The following is a 20,107-nucleotide window of genomic DNA, read 5'->3' as shown; positions in this document are numbered from 1 at the left end:
CGAACACAACCTCCAGGTAGGTCTCTGACACCATTTATAATTTCATTGTCATTAGTGACAGTTGCAAAGATCGGGGACTCTACATGGTTCTGCACCAGGGCACAGAGAAAGGATGTTTCTTGAGCAGCCACGATGCATATTTAACTTCTTTTCAACAAGAAGCTGAACATCCACAGAACTGACACCAGATGGCCACATTCAACTACCTTTCCAGCATTGCCCATTGGCAGTTCCACACGTTTGAAAATGAGACCAAATACTTTAGCTGTGAAAATGTGGACTGAGCAATCTAACTTTACATCTCCAGGAATTGTTACCCCAGAATTTGACATTCCTGTCTGGTACCCCAGAATTTCACAGTACTGCAGTCAGCAATTTCGTATGTTCACCCACTGCTGGCTGAAAACCAAACATCCCATAGCTAGGAAAATCGTGGGCTGCGAGAGGCAAGGCCAGATAACAGCGAGTTTGCAGTATTCGCTACCGGAATGGGAGGATGGACTAAGAAGTGAATGTTCCATGAAAATAGAAGGAATGTTTGGACAGCGACTTTGGTTTTAGGTGCCTCTAACATGTACGTTTTATTATTATGACTAGAAATGTTGTCATAAGAGATAACGAGTAGCTTTGCTGAAAGTAGGAGAATTGGTGACCCACTAGGAGTCACAGTAGGTTATGTGCTTTGTTTGAAGTTAGCTATAAAAGATCATGCAAAAGAATTTGCTTTGGAGCAGTCCATGGAAGCTTTCTTCAGGCAACGATCTGGCAGCTAACTTCCCCAGCAGCTAGACTGAAGGTCGGGCCCCCTGGAAAGCTAGTTGCTGATCCCTCGAAACCATTCACTGACTCTAGGTAAATACACTGGTTTTGAAATGCTCTAACCCTACTGCGACAGCATGTGTGTGTTCGCCTGAGATCTAATAAAAAGGTAATTTTCGATGAAAGCACTCCTGCTTGTGCCAATTCATTATCAGATGGATGAGCTGTGATCCATTGATTTATTCCTGACACTGCCTGGAGAGAAACAGTTGTTACCACTGCTTTGGGTTCTGAGACACTCCAGGTAAGAGAATGATAATCATGCTCTATTTATACAATGTGACATAGAACACAGAAAATGACAGGGCTCACAAACTATTTAATGGGATATCTACTTGTTCCTGTACACTACAACTACCTTTGGGATTTAAATGGCAGAATAGTCAGGAAACTAAGGTTCCCACAACCCTGTGCATCACAATAGGGTCTTTAAGGTTATGACTAATAAACTCAGAAGGGAGTCGTAGGTAAGGGAGGGGTTAGCCCCTGCATAGATCCCCTCATGCAGGGAGATCATGTCGATATCTTTTTGAGGAGATTCCTAGTAGAACAATGATTCTATGGTCATTAAATGTAAATGACCAGTAAGGTAATACTGATGCATTGAGAACATTTATTCCCGTTCCACCCTGACAAATGCCATTTCAACACAAAGTGAGGGACCGTGACTGTAACCTAATATGCGGTCGTTTAGCACCCAACAAAATAGGGTCCTGATACAGATATGGACATCTGGGTACTACCTTCACTATCATCAGAACTGCCTCATTGGAACACAGATTGGCGGGGCTGCCCCAGGGACCATCGCATTGAACTTGCCTGTTTCTTCCATAGTCCTTTTTACTTCCCTTTCTCTGCACGTTTTTAGGGCAGCTGGGAATTTTCATCTCTGAACTAAATTTGCATATTTCACATGCAACTGACACTGCCCTGCAGCTCTGAGCTGTTATAAATGATCCGTGTCACTCGTTACCGTTTGTTGATCAGCATCAGGCCACTCAGACGTAGCAAGATGATCTCGCAGGCTCAGCTCATCTGGCTGTTAGTGCTCTGGATCCAGGGTAAGAATCAAATGAAGGGGGCGCTGGATGATTTAAATTACAGTGATCTATGGAAAAATTTAAGAGATGTAGATATATTGATATATAAACATTCCTCAGGTAGCGACAGTAACTTCTGAAATGCTTGTCTCCTTCTAAGTGCAACTAAGAGAAAAAACAGATTTCAGAAAAACACAAGAAATTAGAAGCAACGAGGAATGAAAGAACCAGCTCAAACAATGTTAGCATCATTTTCAGAAAATTTGCTATTATTAGGATATAAAGAGGCACATGTGAATATTTATAAAGACAAAATATTGTGTATTTTAAAACATGATACTAATACACACACACACACACACTAGAGAGAGCGACACGATATAGAAAGGCTGTACATGTATATGCTAACTGACATTCTTTGTGTTAATTCAGACTCCAGCGGGGACATTGTGATGACTCAGACTCCAGAATCCCTGGCAGTGTCTCCTGGAGACACAGTCACTATCCGCTGCAAAGCCAGTTCAAGCCTCACCAGTGGTAGCTATCACTACTTAGCCTGGTACCAACAGAAATCAGGACAAGCTCCAAAGCTCCTTATCTATCTTGCTTCTACCCTGCAATCCGGGGTCCCGGCCCGGTTCAGCGGCAGTGGATCTGGCACCGATTACACACTCACAATCAACAGAGTTGAAGCTGAAGATGCTGCAGATTATTATTGTCAACAGACTTATGAAACCCCTCTCACAGTGATACAGACCAGTACAAAAACCTCCCCACGCTGTCTCTTTCAGTGTAACAGTTGCTTCCTATATATCATGTAGCTGCTACACTAGAGTTCGGACAGCATTTTAATCAGCCTTTCAACACCAGGCAACTACTCCCCTACTCCTACAGCTGACCTTTCTATAATACTGTTGTCTCTGTCCCAACACCGGTGCTGACTCTTTGATGAACAGTAGCAGATGTCCTGCACTTGCAGGTCAGCTTCTCAGTACAGGAGAAACCAGTGATGAGGAGTCTGAGGTTACAGAGCATAACTTGTTTTATTTACAGCAACACCTGTCCTGAAACAGAGGTAGATCGCAAACTGCATGTAAGCAAACCCCTCTTTCAGGAATCTTATCCCAGCACCAATGCTCCTATCCCAAGACACAAATCTGCTTCAACAATTTAATCAGAGAGCAAGACAGACATCAAACTCTCCTGCTACTCACACAGCTCCCTTTCCTCAGACCCCTGCAGAGCCAAAATTAACACCACCACAGCATGTCTCCCCAAAACACTTACTCGCACACTCTGAAAAACTTGGAAGACTGTGTAACAGCGCCATCTGGTGTCACAGACACAGCAAAGTATGCTGTCCTGCAAAAAGTTATACTGTCCTGCAAAGTATACTGTCCTTGCTGCTAGACACATTTCTTTCAATAAAGAAATCTTTTTGCTGCAGCAGCAGCTGAATCCGGGGGTGTTTTTTCCTGCATAAATCATTTTACTCCACAATTCACAAAAATAATTTGTACTTGCTGCCTCCTCTGAGCATTTCAGGATTAAAACAGACACAGCCCTTCCTGGCGCTTTATTGGCAGTGCTGCTTTTTGGAGAGGTTGAACCAAATTCCTGAACTCCAAGAGCTAGCAGAGCCTAGAAGGGTTGAAGGGGCATCAAGTTCATCTTCCGGAGTGAAGGAACAACTCACGTTACTCTCGAACGACCCGCTCTGGTGGACACGTGAAATAATACAGTCAGGAGCTTTTGGCTGCGTCCAGTCTTCCTCTGACAGAGGAAAGGTTGCAGAAACATGGGGCCTTTGAGGGAGCAATTGGGCAGTTGTCACAAGTGGGCTTAGATGGGAAAAAGCACAACATGTATTTCCTCCTTTGTCTGAGGGCATTTGACATTTTTTAGGGCTGGCTGCAGAGGTTGGGATTAGGGGGTTTCTTTGGTTTTACCCAAACTCAGACTGACCATTGGAGGTGCTGGTTGCTTGACTGGGGTTTTCTCCCATTGAGCTCCACCCAACTGCATTGTAGAGAGGACTCAGGTGCTGAGATCTGACAGGACAAAGGTACAGGCTGGGTACTGACAACAAGATTGAGCTTGAGACAGCAATCGATTCTGCAGGGCTGGAATTTCTCTGGATTTGCACAGGATTATTGCCCTGCAATATTACTCACACCAGGAGACCAGGTCACAGCAACACAAAGTGGCCACAACCTCCCCTATCATGGGTCATCCAAAGGGAGGCAATGTGAAATGGATAGTGCTGGGCGGGGAGGGGCAGGACAGGGTAGTAAAGACTGGCCCTTTGTCAGCTTCCACCAGCGGAATGCTCATGTTCTTATAGAGCGGACGCAAGAGTGGGAAACAGCGACACATTAAGTAAATTCAGGAGTCCATCACTGCCCCTGCCTCCTTGTCCACTTGATCGTAGGTCCTGGACTAAGGTAATAAGTGACGCTCTGGCTCATGCACTGGCTTGGTCTGGTTTATTCTCCGTGCTGAAGCTGGGTGGCAGCATTGCAGATAACAACGTATGCAATGGAAGAGAGCCCAGAGCGACATCTGGAGGGCAGTTCACAGCGCCTGGCCTCCCTTGATATAGAGGCTCCCCTTTGATTAGGGAACCTGAGCTCCCTGGTTGCCGAGGCTGCAAAGGCAGCAAAGGAACAATTCCTGGTGCTCCCTAGCCACATGCTGCGATGACAGTGGTGGACACATGGAATGACACTGATAGGCTGTGTTAGGAGCTGCATGCAGCCCTCCTCTGCTACATGGGGTCTGTGAGAGAGGATAAGGGTGAAAGCAGGGATTGGGGCCCTGAGGATTTGTTTGACTTTATGCAAACCGGTACTGAGCCCTGGAGGTGCCGGCTACTCTCTTGGGGTTTCAATTCAGCGAACTGCACCTGACTGGGTTTGAGCCTAAAGGTGCTAAAGACTCACACAGGGTCTGTGCCATGAAGTACTGTGTGTTGTGGGAGTGTAAGCATGACTTGACTGGTGCACAGGCTTTGTGCTGGCCATTTGCATAGAGACGAATTAAATCTTGTGGAGAATTAAGAGCGATACGCACCTTCTGGACACCGAGCTAACAACCAGATTGATTGTAACAGCCGTACGCACAGGTCAGCTCTGTACGGGCAGCCTCTGCCCTAGGGGCTCAGGGGATGTACAGTTACACAGAGTGTCCGTTTGTATATTTTGACTGGATTGTTTTACATATTTCCACACAGCGTGACAGTCCCCTGCATGTCGGTGCTAACATACATGATTTAACACTTTAACACAGTGTTTCTAGGATCAGGATCTGTCACTTTAGATGTATCAGTTGACCTCTCAGGCCAGGTCTACTCTACACACTGTTGCTGATATATCTGTCAGTCAAATGTATGATGATGTCTGAATTGTGACCAATATGGATGCGCTGTTAAAAGCCCCTGGGGTAAATGCGATGATAAAAACAATACTGTGCTTTCATTGGTACAGTTTGTTATGCTGGGGAGGTGGGAGGGCTGGAATAAACTATACTGGTAAAAGCTAGACATCGTTTAGCAGGTATAAACTGTACCCACACTAGAAGTACTTTGCTCGTACAGTGAACGGGTCTATCTCTCCTGGCAACGTGCTCCTAGTGTAGATCTGGCATCAATCACTGCTTCTCTCGCTTCTTATACTCTGGATTCAGGCTAAGAACAACAGTGGAGAAGTTGGTTTAAATAGACCAGCTAAAGTGCTATTAATTTATTTAACAAACTGACAATAGAGTTCCATCCAATTCACAGAGTACACAGGCATGAATTAACTGCAGATGCAGATACCCGTGGATGTAAAGTGGACAGCTGCAGATTTGCAGGGCTCTACACATCAGTGGCAGTGGGTCTGGAACTGATTTCATGCTCAGAATCAGTTCTGAGCACTAATGTTTGCTGAGGTAGAAACTCAAAAATCAAAAGCATTGTAAATTGATCCGTAAACATCGTTTACATGTCATTCCAGAGAAATAACTGAGGAAATAAGGTTTCAGAGTAGCAGCCATGTTAGTCTGTATTCGCAAAAAGAAAAGGAGTACTTGTGGCACCTTAGAGACTAACCAATTTATTTGAGCATAAGCTTTCATGAGCTACAGCTCACTTCATCGGATGCATTTTTTCTTTTTGAGGAAATAAGGTGAGGAGCAACCAGATAGAAGGTTTTAAACTGAAAGATTCTTCATAAGTGTAACATGAGCATCACTGCCTGGTCAAATGTACATGCAGGCATTTATAATGTAATATTGCTTACTGTAATAGAGCACATCTGTGTTAACGTAGATTTTGTTTGCAATTTCAGACACCGGGGGCAAATTGCTATGAGTCTCCAAAGTCCCTGTCAGTGTCTCCAGGAGACAGAGTCACCACTGGCTCCCAGGCCAGTACAGGTATTACACAAGAACAAAATGGGTAAATAGTTCATCTATTATTCTTCCAATCTAGTTCTCCTAGGGATGTTTAATAAGGACTCACTCACCAGGGCACTCCATGGGGAATAGAAGGAAGGTATTTTCTGTTCATCTTTAACCTCAAGATAGGCACCAAATACATGGCTGACTTTTATCTCAAAATACCCATTCTAGAAATAAACCACTCAGTAAATAAAACTTGAGAGAAGCAAAAATGGAAAAATACATTTAAATACAGATCTAAAAACTTACCTCAGACGGATAAGCTGCTTCTGTAACCATGTGATCTGGTTAGCAAGTATATCTTGAACATAATCTAAACAGAGGTAAGTATATTTTGTGAAATATTTAATAGGAAATTATATTTTTTCATTTCAGGTGAAGTTCTGTGAAATTGCTCATTTTTATCCTAACAAAAATTCAAAACAATTTTTTGGGGAAAACTCCATTTCATTTTTTATCATCCCCTCTCCCACACACACACACTTTCCCCCTCCCTTAGGAAATAGCGTACAGAGGAGGGAAAATATTTGGGAGGGGATCAGTGAACTGAAAGTATAGAGTTCAAAAAATGTTGAAATCTTTTTGTGAAACATTTCAATCAGCTCTAAATCTAAAACCTCTATAAACACAAAGCTGACTTTCCACATAAGTGCAACCAGATGGCATCACTTTACTATGTTTCATTTTGTAGCTGCTGGATGCTAAACTAAGTGCTTTGAAAATGAGGCCACTTCTTTTGTGTGTCTAAATAGGGCCTTTGGAGTCTAACATTAGGCAAACAGGTTTAACCTACGTTCACACTAACATAGGAACAGTCAGAAGATTCACAGTTAAGGTTTCCACAACTGTGGGTACATAAAACAAGGTCTCTAAGATGATAACTCAGGGGTAGCAGAAGGTATGAGGGCAGAGGGTGTCCCATTGCCCAGTTCCCCTAAGGAAGGCGATCACAGTATTGACGGCACTGCACTGAGATTTCTAGGATAATAGTAAAACTACGTTCATTAAATTTAAAGTGGCATCCAGGCCACAACGATGAGCTGACCATTTATTTCCATTCAACCATGTCAACTGCCATTTCAACACAACACAAGCATCAGGGACTGGGTGGTCCTGTGTGCAACACCATCTGCCACAGTGGGGCACTGATCTTGGTTGAGGTTTCTGGGTGCTACGACTATAGACTTAATCGGCAACAACTCCTCTTCCCATTTCAACACAAAGTGAGGGAGCTGTCACAGGCCCTGCTGAGTTGAGCTTGTCTATTACCCTAATGTCCCATCCCTTCCGTTTTTCTGAATGTTTTGGATCAGATGGGAATTTGCATATTTCACCCAAATTTGCATATTTCACACCCAAGCAACCATCCGCTGCAGCTCTGGGCTGTTATAAATGATCCGTGTCACTCATTACAGTTTGTCGATGGGCATCTGTCAATTCAAACAACCAAGATGATTTCCCAGGCTCAGCTCCTCTGGCTGTTAGTGCTCTGGATCCAGGGTAAGAACCAAACCAAGAGGGAACTGGCTTGATTATAGGCAAGATCCTCCTTTAAAGAGAAATGAAAAGATCTAGGAACCTTGTCTATCAAATTTGTAATAGCCCTGAGTGGGTTCTGCTAACTTCTGAGCATCTTTGTCGCATTTTAAGCGCCAATGAGAAAGCAAGACCACATTTAAAATATTTGGGCCTGTCGTAAAGCCCATTAAAGTGCATGGGAGTCTTTCCATGGACTCCAATGTGCCCTAAATGAGCAAATGAAAAGTGTTACAGCGACAGAGCTGCCTCAAGCCTAACATTAGCCTCTCGGCCAGGTAATGAGCTATCATAAATAGGGAATGTGCACAGGAGACTATTTATGAAAAAAATCATGTTTGCTTTGACCTACTGTATATTAAAAATTTATTCATTTATATTCTGTTTTAACTTCAGATTCCAGTGGGCAGATCGTGCTGACTCAGACTCCAGAGTCCCTGGCAGTGTCTCCAGGAGACAGAGTCACCATCAACTGCAAAGCCAGTGCAAGCCTCACCAGTACCTCTTCAGGCAAAGAGCTCTTAGCTTGGTATCAACAAAAATCGGGACAAGCGCCTAAACTCCTTATTTATTATGCTGACACCCTGCACTCTGGGGTCCCAGCCCGGTTCAGCGGCAGTAGATCAGGAAGTGATTACAGGCTCACTATCAGCAGAGTTGAAGCTGAAGACACTGGAGATTATTATTGTCAACAGGGCAAAAGCTACCCTCTCACAGTGATACAGACCAGTACAAAAACCTCCCTGTGCTGTTCTGTTCAATGTCACAGCTGCTTCCTCAACAGAATCACCCCCTCCCTGGAACTGCTACACTTGAGATTTGATCAGTTTTTCCGCACCTCAGCATTTGGGCCAGAGATTCACCTGCACTCTTGTTGCTCTTTTACTTACTAGACAAGTTTGCTGTTGGGAGAAATTTGCTCCCATATCGAAGGGTTTTTCCACCACAAGAATTAAGGAGTCATTTTTTTTCCCCTGGATTAAATGAGTTTGCTCTCTGAGTCCCGAAAATAATTCCTGTTGCGAGCCCTATGGAGACTGCCTGAACATGGCAGAAAGAAAATGTCCCAACACTGTATTAGGCAGTGTTGTTGTAGCCATGTTGGTCCCAGGATATTAGAGAGCCAAGATGAGTGAAGTAAAATCTTTTATTGGGCCAGCTTCTGTTGGTGAGAGAGACAAACTTGTTTGCTACACAGAGCTCTTCCTCAGGTCAGGTCTGTGTAGCTCGAAAGCTGGTCTCTCTCAGCAACAGAAGTTGGTCCAATAAAAGATATTTCCTCACCCACCTTGTCTCTCCAATGCTATATTGGCAGAGCTGCCATGTGATTAAGTAGAACGGGGGGCTGGTTGAAAGATTTTTCTTGACAAGCATTTTTGAAGAACAATGACTTTAACTACATGGATATTTTAACAGATATTTTTATTCTATATTTTTCCAGAAATTTTCAAAGTTTTTCATGAACAATTCACACCAAAAATATTATTTTAAATTTAAATGAAATTATATTTTTTGTTATGACTCATTTCATCACAAAGTCAGACATTTTTTGGAAAAAAATTCAGACTAATTTTTCCACAGAAAACCATTCCCATTTTTTTCAGCCAACCCTAGGCCTGAGCTCTAGGGTGGCCTCGGGCGAGGAAGATGCAGAAGCAGAGAGTTCAAACCCTAGAAGGAAAACCTCATGTTGATCTCGAGCAACCTGCTGTGATGGACTCCTGGAAAGATGAGGACAGACTGTATGAGGAGCTACATTCACCCCGCAGTTGCTAGAGGAAAGGATGCAGCAATGTGGATCCTTCAACAGAGGGGAAGGAATAAAATTTGGATAGTTCCCAGGTTCCCCAGATCAGCTCAAAGGGGAAACAATAAAAAGAGTATTTTTATAAATTTATAGATGTTAACGCCAGAAGGCGTTATGACAATCTAATCTGACCTCTTGGCCAGAAAATTCCAGCTAGTAATTTCTGTTTTCTGGTTGAGCTACAGCATTTCTTTCAAGAAGACATCAAATCTTGTGGAGAATCCACCACGTCCCTTGGTGAGCTGCTTCAATCACTAATTACCCTCACTGTTTAAAGATGTGCACCATTTCTAGCTTGAATTTGTTGAGCTACAGTTTCCAGAGACTGGATCATGTTATGCCTTTGCCTGCTAGATGAAAGAACTCTCTGGTACCGAGTATCTTCTCCTCGTGTAGGTATCTACAGACCATTGTCAAGTGGCCCCTTAATTCACTCTTTGATGAGTAGACTGAGCTCCTTAAGTCTCCCACTGTATGGCAGATTTTCCAGACTGAAAATCATTCTTGGAGCTCTTCTCTGAAATTTCAACATCCTTTTTGAAGCGTGGGCACCAGAACTGGACACACTATTCAGGTAATGGCCACACCATTTTTAGGTTGAACCAATGAAGAGGGGAAGCTCAAATATGTGGTGAAAGTGTAACAGCCCTAAATGGGTTGCCCGCAGCAGGGACTGAACCTGGGACCTCAGTGTTTAACTGCATGAACCTTGACTGAGCTAAAGGAACAAATCTGTTAGCTCAAAGCCGCTGTGTGGTCCAGTCACTAGATAGGGACAGACAACCAAGCTAAGAATGCGGTCATAAAAGGATCAGATTCCCTTTGGATTAGGACTTGTGAGTAGCTCCAATGGGAACTTCTGAAATGCCTGCACTGATGGTTCAATAGAAATATTTTCTCTCACCAGGATCCAGACATTTCACCAGCTCTGTGACTTTCAGCTGTCGTTTAAAATAAATACCAAATGTCCTCAAGCCCTGGTCCCAAACACTATAGCTGAGGACAGGGTGCGGTGTCTGCTGAAGTATTGCTTTCCCTGAATACAGTGTCTGGGTCTATTATCCTGGAATGATTTTCTTTAGCAGCTGAATTCATCTTTAGTGGCTCAAACAAATGATGTTTAAAACACAGATCTTGCTTTCCATCATGTAACTTGAATTTTTTGGAGGAGGGGGTCTGGCAACTGGGTTTGGTTTTACACAAGCTAGTCCTGAGCAATACACATGTTCATTCCTCAGCACAAGCTTCCATTCAGTGAACTCTGCCCCACTACACTATCAGCATCCAGATCCCTGTAGACAGGCACTGAGATGTGGTTCAGCTGCCAGAAACATAGAACTTATGAGAAAGAAACACACGATGGAGGGTCTAAACCTACAAACCGGTTTATACCCAACCAGCACAAGGTTCTCTTGGGAACCAAGTTGTTCCTTTCCCCAAGCAGGTACAACCGCGAGGGACTACGCACGCCAAGAAGTGCCTGGCTCTAGGGTAAGCAGGCGGCATAGCCACGGAGTGTGCTGATCCAGAGCCTCCCCTCAGTGTCCCATGGAACCCCCCACACAGTTCTGGGTGACTCCTGAAGAAGGGTGGTGGCACAAACACAACCTGCACTCCCTTAGGTGGGCTTCTCTGGGACACCCCGGGCCTCACTGGCAGAAAGGTGTAATTTGGACCTCCCCAAACCACCATCACTGAATCTGTCCCTAAGGGGGTTTTGCAGCCCTTTAAAAAACTCTGTATCCTGTATTTAAACACTAACAGCTCATAGTCCTCCCAGCCCAATTCTGTGCTCATCTGTAATCAAACATTCCACAGTGGAATCCAGCACTGAAGTAGAGGATCCCAGGGCCCACATCTTGCAAACCTCTCCCCAGCACATTGTGGATTCCAGGCACTGTAGGGTGATCAAATTAGCAGTGACACACACTCCACCAATACCCAGCTAACATACAGATTGTAAGAGCCATATCCTGCTGTCATCTATCTGTACAACCTCCTCTTACCATCAGTGGGAGCTGCAGTCCCAGATCAAGGGCTGTATATGGCTACTTGATGGACCAGATAGAAATGTTACAATTTAACATTTTGTGATTCTGAGCTCAGTTTCTGCCAGTCTAGACCTATCAAGTTGATCTTGCAGATTCACGTTCTCTGGCTCCTCATACTCTGGATTCCGGGTAGGAACAAGAACAGCGGAGAGACCCATTTATAATAGGACTTAAAATCTATATAATTATTTACTGAACAAAATATGTAACTTAATCCCATTCCAAGTGCACACAGGCCAAATTGTAACAAAAGGGGCTAAATGAATGTAACAGACCAGATATTGAAAGATGCAACTTTGGTTTGGTAACCATTATTTTGTTCAATTGATGAGTTTCTTTTTATTTTAATGGTTTTCCCTATCCCGGCTCCAGTGGGCAGATTGTGCTGACTCAGACTCCAGAACCCCTGGTAGTGTCTCCTGGAGACAGAGTCACCATGAACTGCAAAGCCAGTTCAAGTTTTACCAATTCAGGCATTGAGCATGTGGCCTGGCACCAACAGAAATCAGGACAAGCCCCTAAACTCCTTATCTATCAGGCTACCTCCTTGTAATCTGGGGTCCCCGCCCAGTTCAGTCTGGAACTGATTTCACTCTCACCATCAGCAGGGTTGAAGCTGAAGATGACTATTGCCAGCAGTCCCCCAGTGACCCTCTCACAGTGATATGGACCAATACAAAAACCAGCCTGTGCTGTTGGGTTCAGCATCACAGCAGCTTCCTACATCATCACTTTATCCGTGCAACTGCCACACTTCGCACAGACACTGCTTGGGCGGGCCACAGACACTGCTGTTCTCCCCTTGTTCCCAGCCTGCAGCCCAGACGGGAAGAACTACACGGCCCAGATTTCCATTCCAGATGTCAGAGATTTTACCTCCCCAGAACCAGGTGCCCATTTTCCCCAAGGTAAATGATTTTCTTCCCCTCACCCAAACAACACCTCTCCCTAACTGCCCTATAAACACTGTGTGAGCATTTCAGAGTTAAAACAGCCCTGGCTGGCCCAGGGCTTTCTTTGCAGCCTGAGCTCTGTACCTGCCAGGGGTGGGGAAGGCTGAAGAGGCAGCAAGAGGCAGCACTCACAGTGCTCCCCAGCTATACGATGTGCCGGGCACGTGGCATGACGCTGGCAAGCTTCGTTAGGCGCAGCATGCAGCCCTGCTTTGCTACAGGGAAGAAGGAACAAGAACATGGGGGCATGTTTGGGGGGAGGAGGGATTGGAGGCCTGAGGATTTGTCCAGTACTGAGCCCTGGAGGTGCTGGATGCTTTCCTGGGGTTTCCTTTCAGTGAGCTCCACACAGCTGGACCCTTCAGCTTAAAGGTGCTGAAGATTTACACAGGGTCTGGGCACTAAAGTATTGGGAGAGCTTAAGTGTGATTTGATTGATGGCCTTGTGCTGGCCATCTGCGTGGGGGTGAATTAAAGCCTGTAGAGCGTTAAGCTTGGCACACAGGCTGGTTACCCAGGTAACAGCCAGATCGTATGCAAGGGCACTATGCGCAGATCACGGGCTCAATACAGCCCTGTACCAGACCCAGGGGATGTACGGTTAAACAGAGCAGGTGTGTTCACTGGAGTGTTATTGCAAGTTAATGAGATCTGCTGGTGCTAAAATTGTGAAGGACAACGGTGGCAGAAACGATCACTCCAATTCACTAACCATAGACCATCCTTCCTTTGTCTAGTAAATAAGTTGGTTTTAAATGCAAAATGTGTTCTGATTAACTTTTCCCCCTGGTTTTCCCAGCACGTTTAAGAGAGTTTTATTTAACTAATTTAGAAAATGTAAAATGTTGGGTTTGCACATTTTTAATTGAAGTCTAATTTCTATGTGGAAATCCTGGCCCACATTCCCAAACTTTATAAATACCTCACCTCTCTGCTCCCCATATGCCCCTACTTTAGCCCCCATCTTGCATAGAGATGAGGGTTAGATAACACAGCTCTGCATGGTACGGACACCCTCTCTGTCCCCTCAACTCCCCACATCACAGGCCTTGTCTACAAAATCAAATTGTGTTAGGACACAACACAGTGAAGAGTTAAATCAGCTGATATCATACTGACCACAACTTTGCAGCAAGGATCAGCCCTTACACTGGGTAAATGAGTGGGGATGTAAAGTGTGTTACTCACACATTAGCACACTTTTCAACATCCCTTACTGCTTAGTATACAGAAGGACACGTTTAAAACACATTAGGTGATCCCGGTTAACCATAGCATTAAGTATAACATCCAGGATGAACTTCCATATGATTGCCAACAGATGACAACTTATAAATTGGAGTATCTGAAATTCTACATATGTAGTTCATAAAAAGTTAATGCAACAATAGAAATCATTTTACGCAATCTAAAATAATGAAAATAAATCAGTTCCATAGACCCTATTCTCCCTCTGCAGGACACAAATCTCATTTAACCAGTATAAATCAGGAGAAACTCCATTGAAGTCTGTGGAGTTAAACCAGTGTAACTAAGATCAGGATCAGACCCACTGGCTTAAATGGAAGTTATTTGTGCCTTGCTATGAAAGACATCAATCCTTATATATCTAAGGCAGAGGGTCCCAAGTGGGGGGTGGAGTAGGGTAGGGTGTCAGACTTTCTAGGGGGTGCAGCAAGCCTTTGAATAATTCAGTAATTATACAGGGTAGCAATGCCATTCATACGGAAAGTGCAAACAGGCCAAATCCGATTGGCATTTCAGGTGGGTGAGCCCAGGAGGGAATGGTGTTGTGACCTGGGGCATGAGGCTGCAATGTGTACTGGCACGCTTTGATGCTGAAATTGAGAAATACCTGCAGGAAAATTGTGTGGCAATTAAGGTGTGTGCTTTTAAAGGGCTGCCTGATACAAATACATTAGCAATGCTAGGTGGCAGTATCCTCACTGTTGTAAAGAGGAAAGGGGCAGCCTCCAAATAAAAACAAAATGCTAAGGAGGGGCATGATTCCAAGAATCGCTGATCTAAGGGCTAAGCATATATTAAAGGGAGTGAGACGAGATGCTTTGCACACTCACATCTGACTGATCTTTTCCTGCTGCACGGAGCATGATCTTTTCCCAGTACAAAGAAATATTGCATTTCACTCTCCATGGTTAATCAATCAGCACTGGACAGCTCTGAACCATCAAGACAAGCTTGCAGGCTCAGTGTCGCGCACAACTGCAAAACCAGTTCAAGCCGCAGAAATATTTTTACAATCTATGATATAGGCTGGTACCAACAGAAATCTAGAAAAGCTCCTGGGCTCCTCGTCTATAGTGCTTCTATCCTTGCCTAGAGGGTTTCAGCCCAGTTAATTGGCAGTGGGTCTCGGTTCACGCTCACAATCAGCAGTGTTGAAGCTGAAGATACAGGAGAATAGTATTGTCAACAGAGCAAGAGCAACTCCTCTTACCCCGATTCAGACCTGTACAAACTCTTCCCTGTGCTGTTCATTTCACTTACTAAACAGTCACTGTCTCTGGCCAGCTGCTATACTTCATTTGAACAGCCTCCCAGGACCTCGCTCCTGGGGTCACAACCGCTCTGTGCTACCACTCTTCCCCAGCCTACAGTACAATTTAAAATAAGCAGACAGCCCAGATGAGTTTGCTGCTGGAGAAATTTCCTTGTATGAAGCAGGGATTTTACATGATGTGATCGAGGGTGGCATTTATTTTCTGGCTTACACGATGTTACTCTTTGCTTCCAAAGTAATTCTTACTGGCTGCTTGACAGAGATTGAGTGTTCAGGATTTGAGGAGAAAATGTCACCCCCGCTTGTTATTAGCGATGCTGCCATGTGGGGAATAGATTTCGGATCATGTCTCTAGCTGGGAAGGACTAGGGGGCAGCAGAAACAGTGGGTCCAATCCCTGGGAGGGAAGGGACAGCTCCTGGTGCTTTCCAATGACCCACTCTGGTGGACATACGCAATGACAAGGACAGGTTGCTGCAATGGCTGCTTGTGAACTTCTCAAAACCATCTCACTGTTACCTTGAGCTGTTCTGCTCCAGTGGTTTTTTCCCCTTTCACCTGTTGTCTCTTATCTTATACTTAGATTGTAGCATCTTTGGAGCAGTGACTGACTTTTCATAATGTGTGTGTACAGCATCTAACAAAGCAGGGTCCTGATCCCACACTAGCACCTCTTAACACTACGTAATACAAATAAATCACAGCAAAGAGATGCAGCCAGCCCTCCTGTGCCAGAGAGAAGGTTGCAGCAATTGTAGTAGCCCCAGGGCTGATACCTAGACATAGATAGGGAGGGGAGGGAAGGGCACAGATTCAGCTAACCATGATTTACCCCTGCTATTTGTGTTCACCTCCGATTGCAGCCCTCCCCCACGCAGCACAGTTTGTCTGTCAGAGAGTTCACACCATTTGTATTTGATCTCCAGCCTAACAGTGATACTAACCCCCTTCCCAGCATATTATTATTGCTAGGAAAACTTATGGCCATTCTTTCCCGACAAATGTCATTTTAACAGACAGGCTCTTGCCACCAGGACTGTGGGGTTGGACTTGCCAATTTAACCCGGCCCCTTCCCTTTTTGTGCATGTCTGTGAACTGGATATGAATTTTCATCTCTGAACCCAATTTGCATATTTCACACGCAAGTGACCGCCCCCTGCTGCTCTGAGCTGTTATAAATGTTCCACGTCACTTGTTACTTGTTGATCAGCATCAGGCCAGTCAGACGTATCAAGATGATCTCACAGGCTCAGCTCATCTGGCTGTTAGTGCTTTGCGTCCAGGGTAAGGATCAAACCAAGGAATTTGATGAAGTACAATGATCTGCTGAAAATTGTAAAAGACCTAGAGGAGGCCTGGGAAGCCTGGAGAGGATGCGAATTCAGATGCTGGGGAGGAACAACTCTCCTCAATTCCTAGCAACCCACGTGGAGACACATAGCATGACAAGAGCAGGTTCCTAGGAGTATTCAACCCTCCTCTGTTAGCGGGAATGTGGTACAATTGGGGGGCTTAGAGAGGGGAAGGGAAGTTGTCAGGTCCCCAAGAAGGGCTTACAGGGGCCTGTGGAGAAACAGCATAACTAACATTACTGAGCTGAATCACTGAGGAGCAGCTCAGAGACGAGGGGAATGGATCCGATCCCCTTTCTACTGGGGCTGAGAGTAAAATCCTCTGGGAACCTGCTAATCATGTGATTGCTCAACAGAGAAGCTTCCTGCTGAAAGGGCCAGGCCTTCCCTAATGCTGTCTTCAACAACCAAATAAAATAAACACTACAACATCCTACATAAATGGGTGACAGACATGGCAGGGCCAGTCCTGCCCCGGGTTACCTGGCTACCACTCCCATTGACTTTCCATCCCACCATCAACCTCAGCCTGGACCAGTCCACAAAAGAGATCCACTTCCTGGACACTACAGTGCTAATAAACGATGGTCACATAAACACCACCCTTTACCGGAAACCTACTGACCGCAATTCCTACCTACATGCCTCCAGCTTTCACCCAGACCACACCACACGATCCATTGTCTACAGACAAGCTCTACAATACAACCGCATTTGCTACAACCCCTCAGACAGAGACAAACACCTACAAGATCTCTATCAAGCATTCTTACAACTACAATACCCACCTGCGGAAGTGAAGAAACAGATTGACAGAGCCAGAAGAGTACCCAGAAGTCACCTACTACAGGACAGGCCCAACAAAGAAAATAACAGAACTCCACTAGCCGTCACCTTCAGCCCCCAACTAAAACCCCTCCAACGCATCATCAAGGATCTACAACCTATCCTGAAGGACAACCCATCACTCTCACAAATCTTGGGAGACAGGCCAGTCCTTGCCTACAGACAGTCCCCTAACCTGAAGCAAATACTCACCAGCAACCACACACCACACAACAGAACCACTAACCCAGGAACCTATCCTTGCAACAAAGCCCGTTGCCAACTGTGCCCACATATCTATTCAGGGGACACCATCACAGGGCCTAATAACATCAGCCACACTATCAGAGGCTCGTTTACCTGCACATCTACCAATGTGATATATGCCAGCAATGCCCCTCTGCCATGTACATTGGTCAAACTGGACAGTCTCTTTGTAAAAGAATAAATGGACACAAATCAGATGTCAAGAATTATAACATTCATAAACCAGTTGGAGAACACTTCAGTCTCTCTGGTCACTTGATTTCTGACCTAAAAGTGACTATTCTTCAACAAAAAACCTTCAAAAACAGACTCCAACAAGAGACTGCTGAATCGGAATTAATTTGCAAATTGGATACAATTAAGTTAGGCTTGAATAGAGACTGGGAGTGGTTGAGTCATTATACAAAGTAAAACTGTTTTCCCTTGTTTATTCCTCCCCCCCCCCCCCCCCCCCACTGTTCCTCAGACGTTCTTGTTAACTCCTGGAAATGTGCTGGAAATGGCCCACCTTGATTATCACTCCCCACCCCACTCTCCTGCTGGTAATAGCTCATCTTAAGTGATCACTCTCCTTACAATGTGTATGATAAACACCCATTTTTTCATGGTCTGTGTATATATAAATCTCCACACTGTATTTTCCACTTTATGCATCCGATGAAGTGAGCTGTAGCTCACGAAAGCTTATGCTCAAATAAATTGGTTAGTCTCTAAGGTGCCACAAGTCCTCCTTTTCTTTTTGCGAACACAGACTAACACGGCTGCTACTCTGAATACTGTAATGTTGTTTTAGAAGTGGGGAGGGGCTCCCTTTCACTTGGTCAGTACACTGGATATGTTGTTCAAACAAATAAGAGACAATCAAAAGTATATTCACTTCCCTGATCTATTCTTCTAGCAGGTAAATTAACATTTGGGGGCAATAAAAATGAACAAACATTCTTTTAACACGTTTCTTAGACTCGAGAATGTCATCAATGAAAGGTATTTTGGTGCAGTTATGAGTAGTTGGTGTGTTTGTGCACAAAATACAGTATTTTCTTGCAGGGAGCTCTACCCCACTACACTCTGCACAGGAAATGGACATTTACTGAATGGCCGCTTTTATACCTAAACCTTTTTAAACAACAGGCTGAACTTCCACGGAACTGACTCTAGGTGGCCACATTCAGCAAACTTTCCAGGGGGAGCGGCTAGGCATACTACAATTTGAAAAATGAGGACAAATATTTCAAGGGCTGAAATATGGACGTAAGAGTCTAACATTAAATCTCCAGGAAAGAAAATCATGGTCTCTTTAAGCAATGTTACACAGAACATGGGGAGCAACGCTACAGGGCTCACAAACTATTTAATGGGATCTCAAAGGTGATGACTAATAAATCCAGTAGGGAATAGTAATTAAAGGACGGATTAATCCTCTGCATAGATCAACTAATACAGGGAGACAACACCATTGATATCACCTTTCTGAGGATATTCCTAGTATAACAATGATTGTCAGTTTATTAAACTTAAACAAGCTACCATGCAATACCGATGATCTGAGAAAATTTCAACACAAAGTGAGGGACAAGGACTGTAATCTAATATGGGGTAGTTCAGCACCTAACAAAATAGGGTCCTGATCAAGACAGGAACCTCGGGTCACCATCATCACTAATAATGGAACTGCCATTTTATTGAAAGTTGAGGATGCATTCCTAGGGCCAGACAGGTCAAACTTGCCTATTTCATCCATGGTCTCTCATTTCCCCTTTTCTGCATGTGTTTAGGTCAGCTGGGATTTTTTTTCTCTGAACTAGGTTTGCATATTTCACACCCAGGTAACGCTGCCCTGCAGCTCTGAGCCAGTATAAATGTTCCATGTCACTGGTTACAGTTTGCTGATCTGCATCACGCCAGTCAGACGTATCAAGATGATCTCACAGGCTCAGCTCATCTGGCTGTTAGTCCTCTGGATCCAGGGTAAGAATCAAATGAAGGAGGCATGGGATGATTTAAACTACAGTGATCCATAGAAAAACTTAACAGATCTAGGAATGTTCAGTATGAATCCATAAATATGAGTTAGTGACAGTAACTTCTGAGAAGGGTCTCTCCTTTTCATTGGAACTGTGAGGGAAATACAAGCAATTGAAGACAGCTTGGAATGAAACAGCCACCTCAAACTTAATGTTAGTTCATCCTCTGAAAACGATGCTATCATAAGTATGTAAAAGAAAACATGGGAAAGTTTACAAAATCAAAATCAAAGTATTGTTTATTTTGATTAACTATACTCTTGACATATCTGATACATATGAGAGAAAGAGAGACTACACATGTACATACTAATTTATATTCTGTTTCTTAATTCAGACTCCAATGGGCAGATTGTGATGACTCAGACTCCAGAATCCCTGGCAGTGTCTCCTGGAGACACAGTCACTATCCGCTGCAAAGCCAGTTCAAGCCTCACCAGTGGTAGCAATCACTACTTAGCCTGGTACCAA

General features: G+C 44.3%; 1 gene segment (V, D, J or C); it reads left to right on the top strand.

Moving 5' to 3' along the window:
- The first annotated feature begins 1,752 nt into the window (after positions 1-1,752).
- LOC102942577 overlaps positions 1,753-20,107 on the top strand; it is a 114,900-nt gene continuing 96,545 nt past the window's right edge. Inside the window, 2 exon segments of the V gene segment in view lie at positions 1,753-1,880; positions 2,292-2,598. Of these exon segments, the coding sequence occupies positions 1,772-1,880; positions 2,292-2,598 (416 nt within the window).

The sequence above is a fragment of the Chelonia mydas genome, chromosome 4 (assembly GCF_015237465.2).
Source record: "Chelonia mydas isolate rCheMyd1 chromosome 4, rCheMyd1.pri.v2, whole genome shotgun sequence".
NCBI lineage: Eukaryota > Metazoa > Chordata > Testudines > Cheloniidae > Chelonia > Chelonia mydas.
Note: the sequence above shows the minus strand (reverse complement) of the source record. Positions and strands in the feature narration are given on the sequence as shown.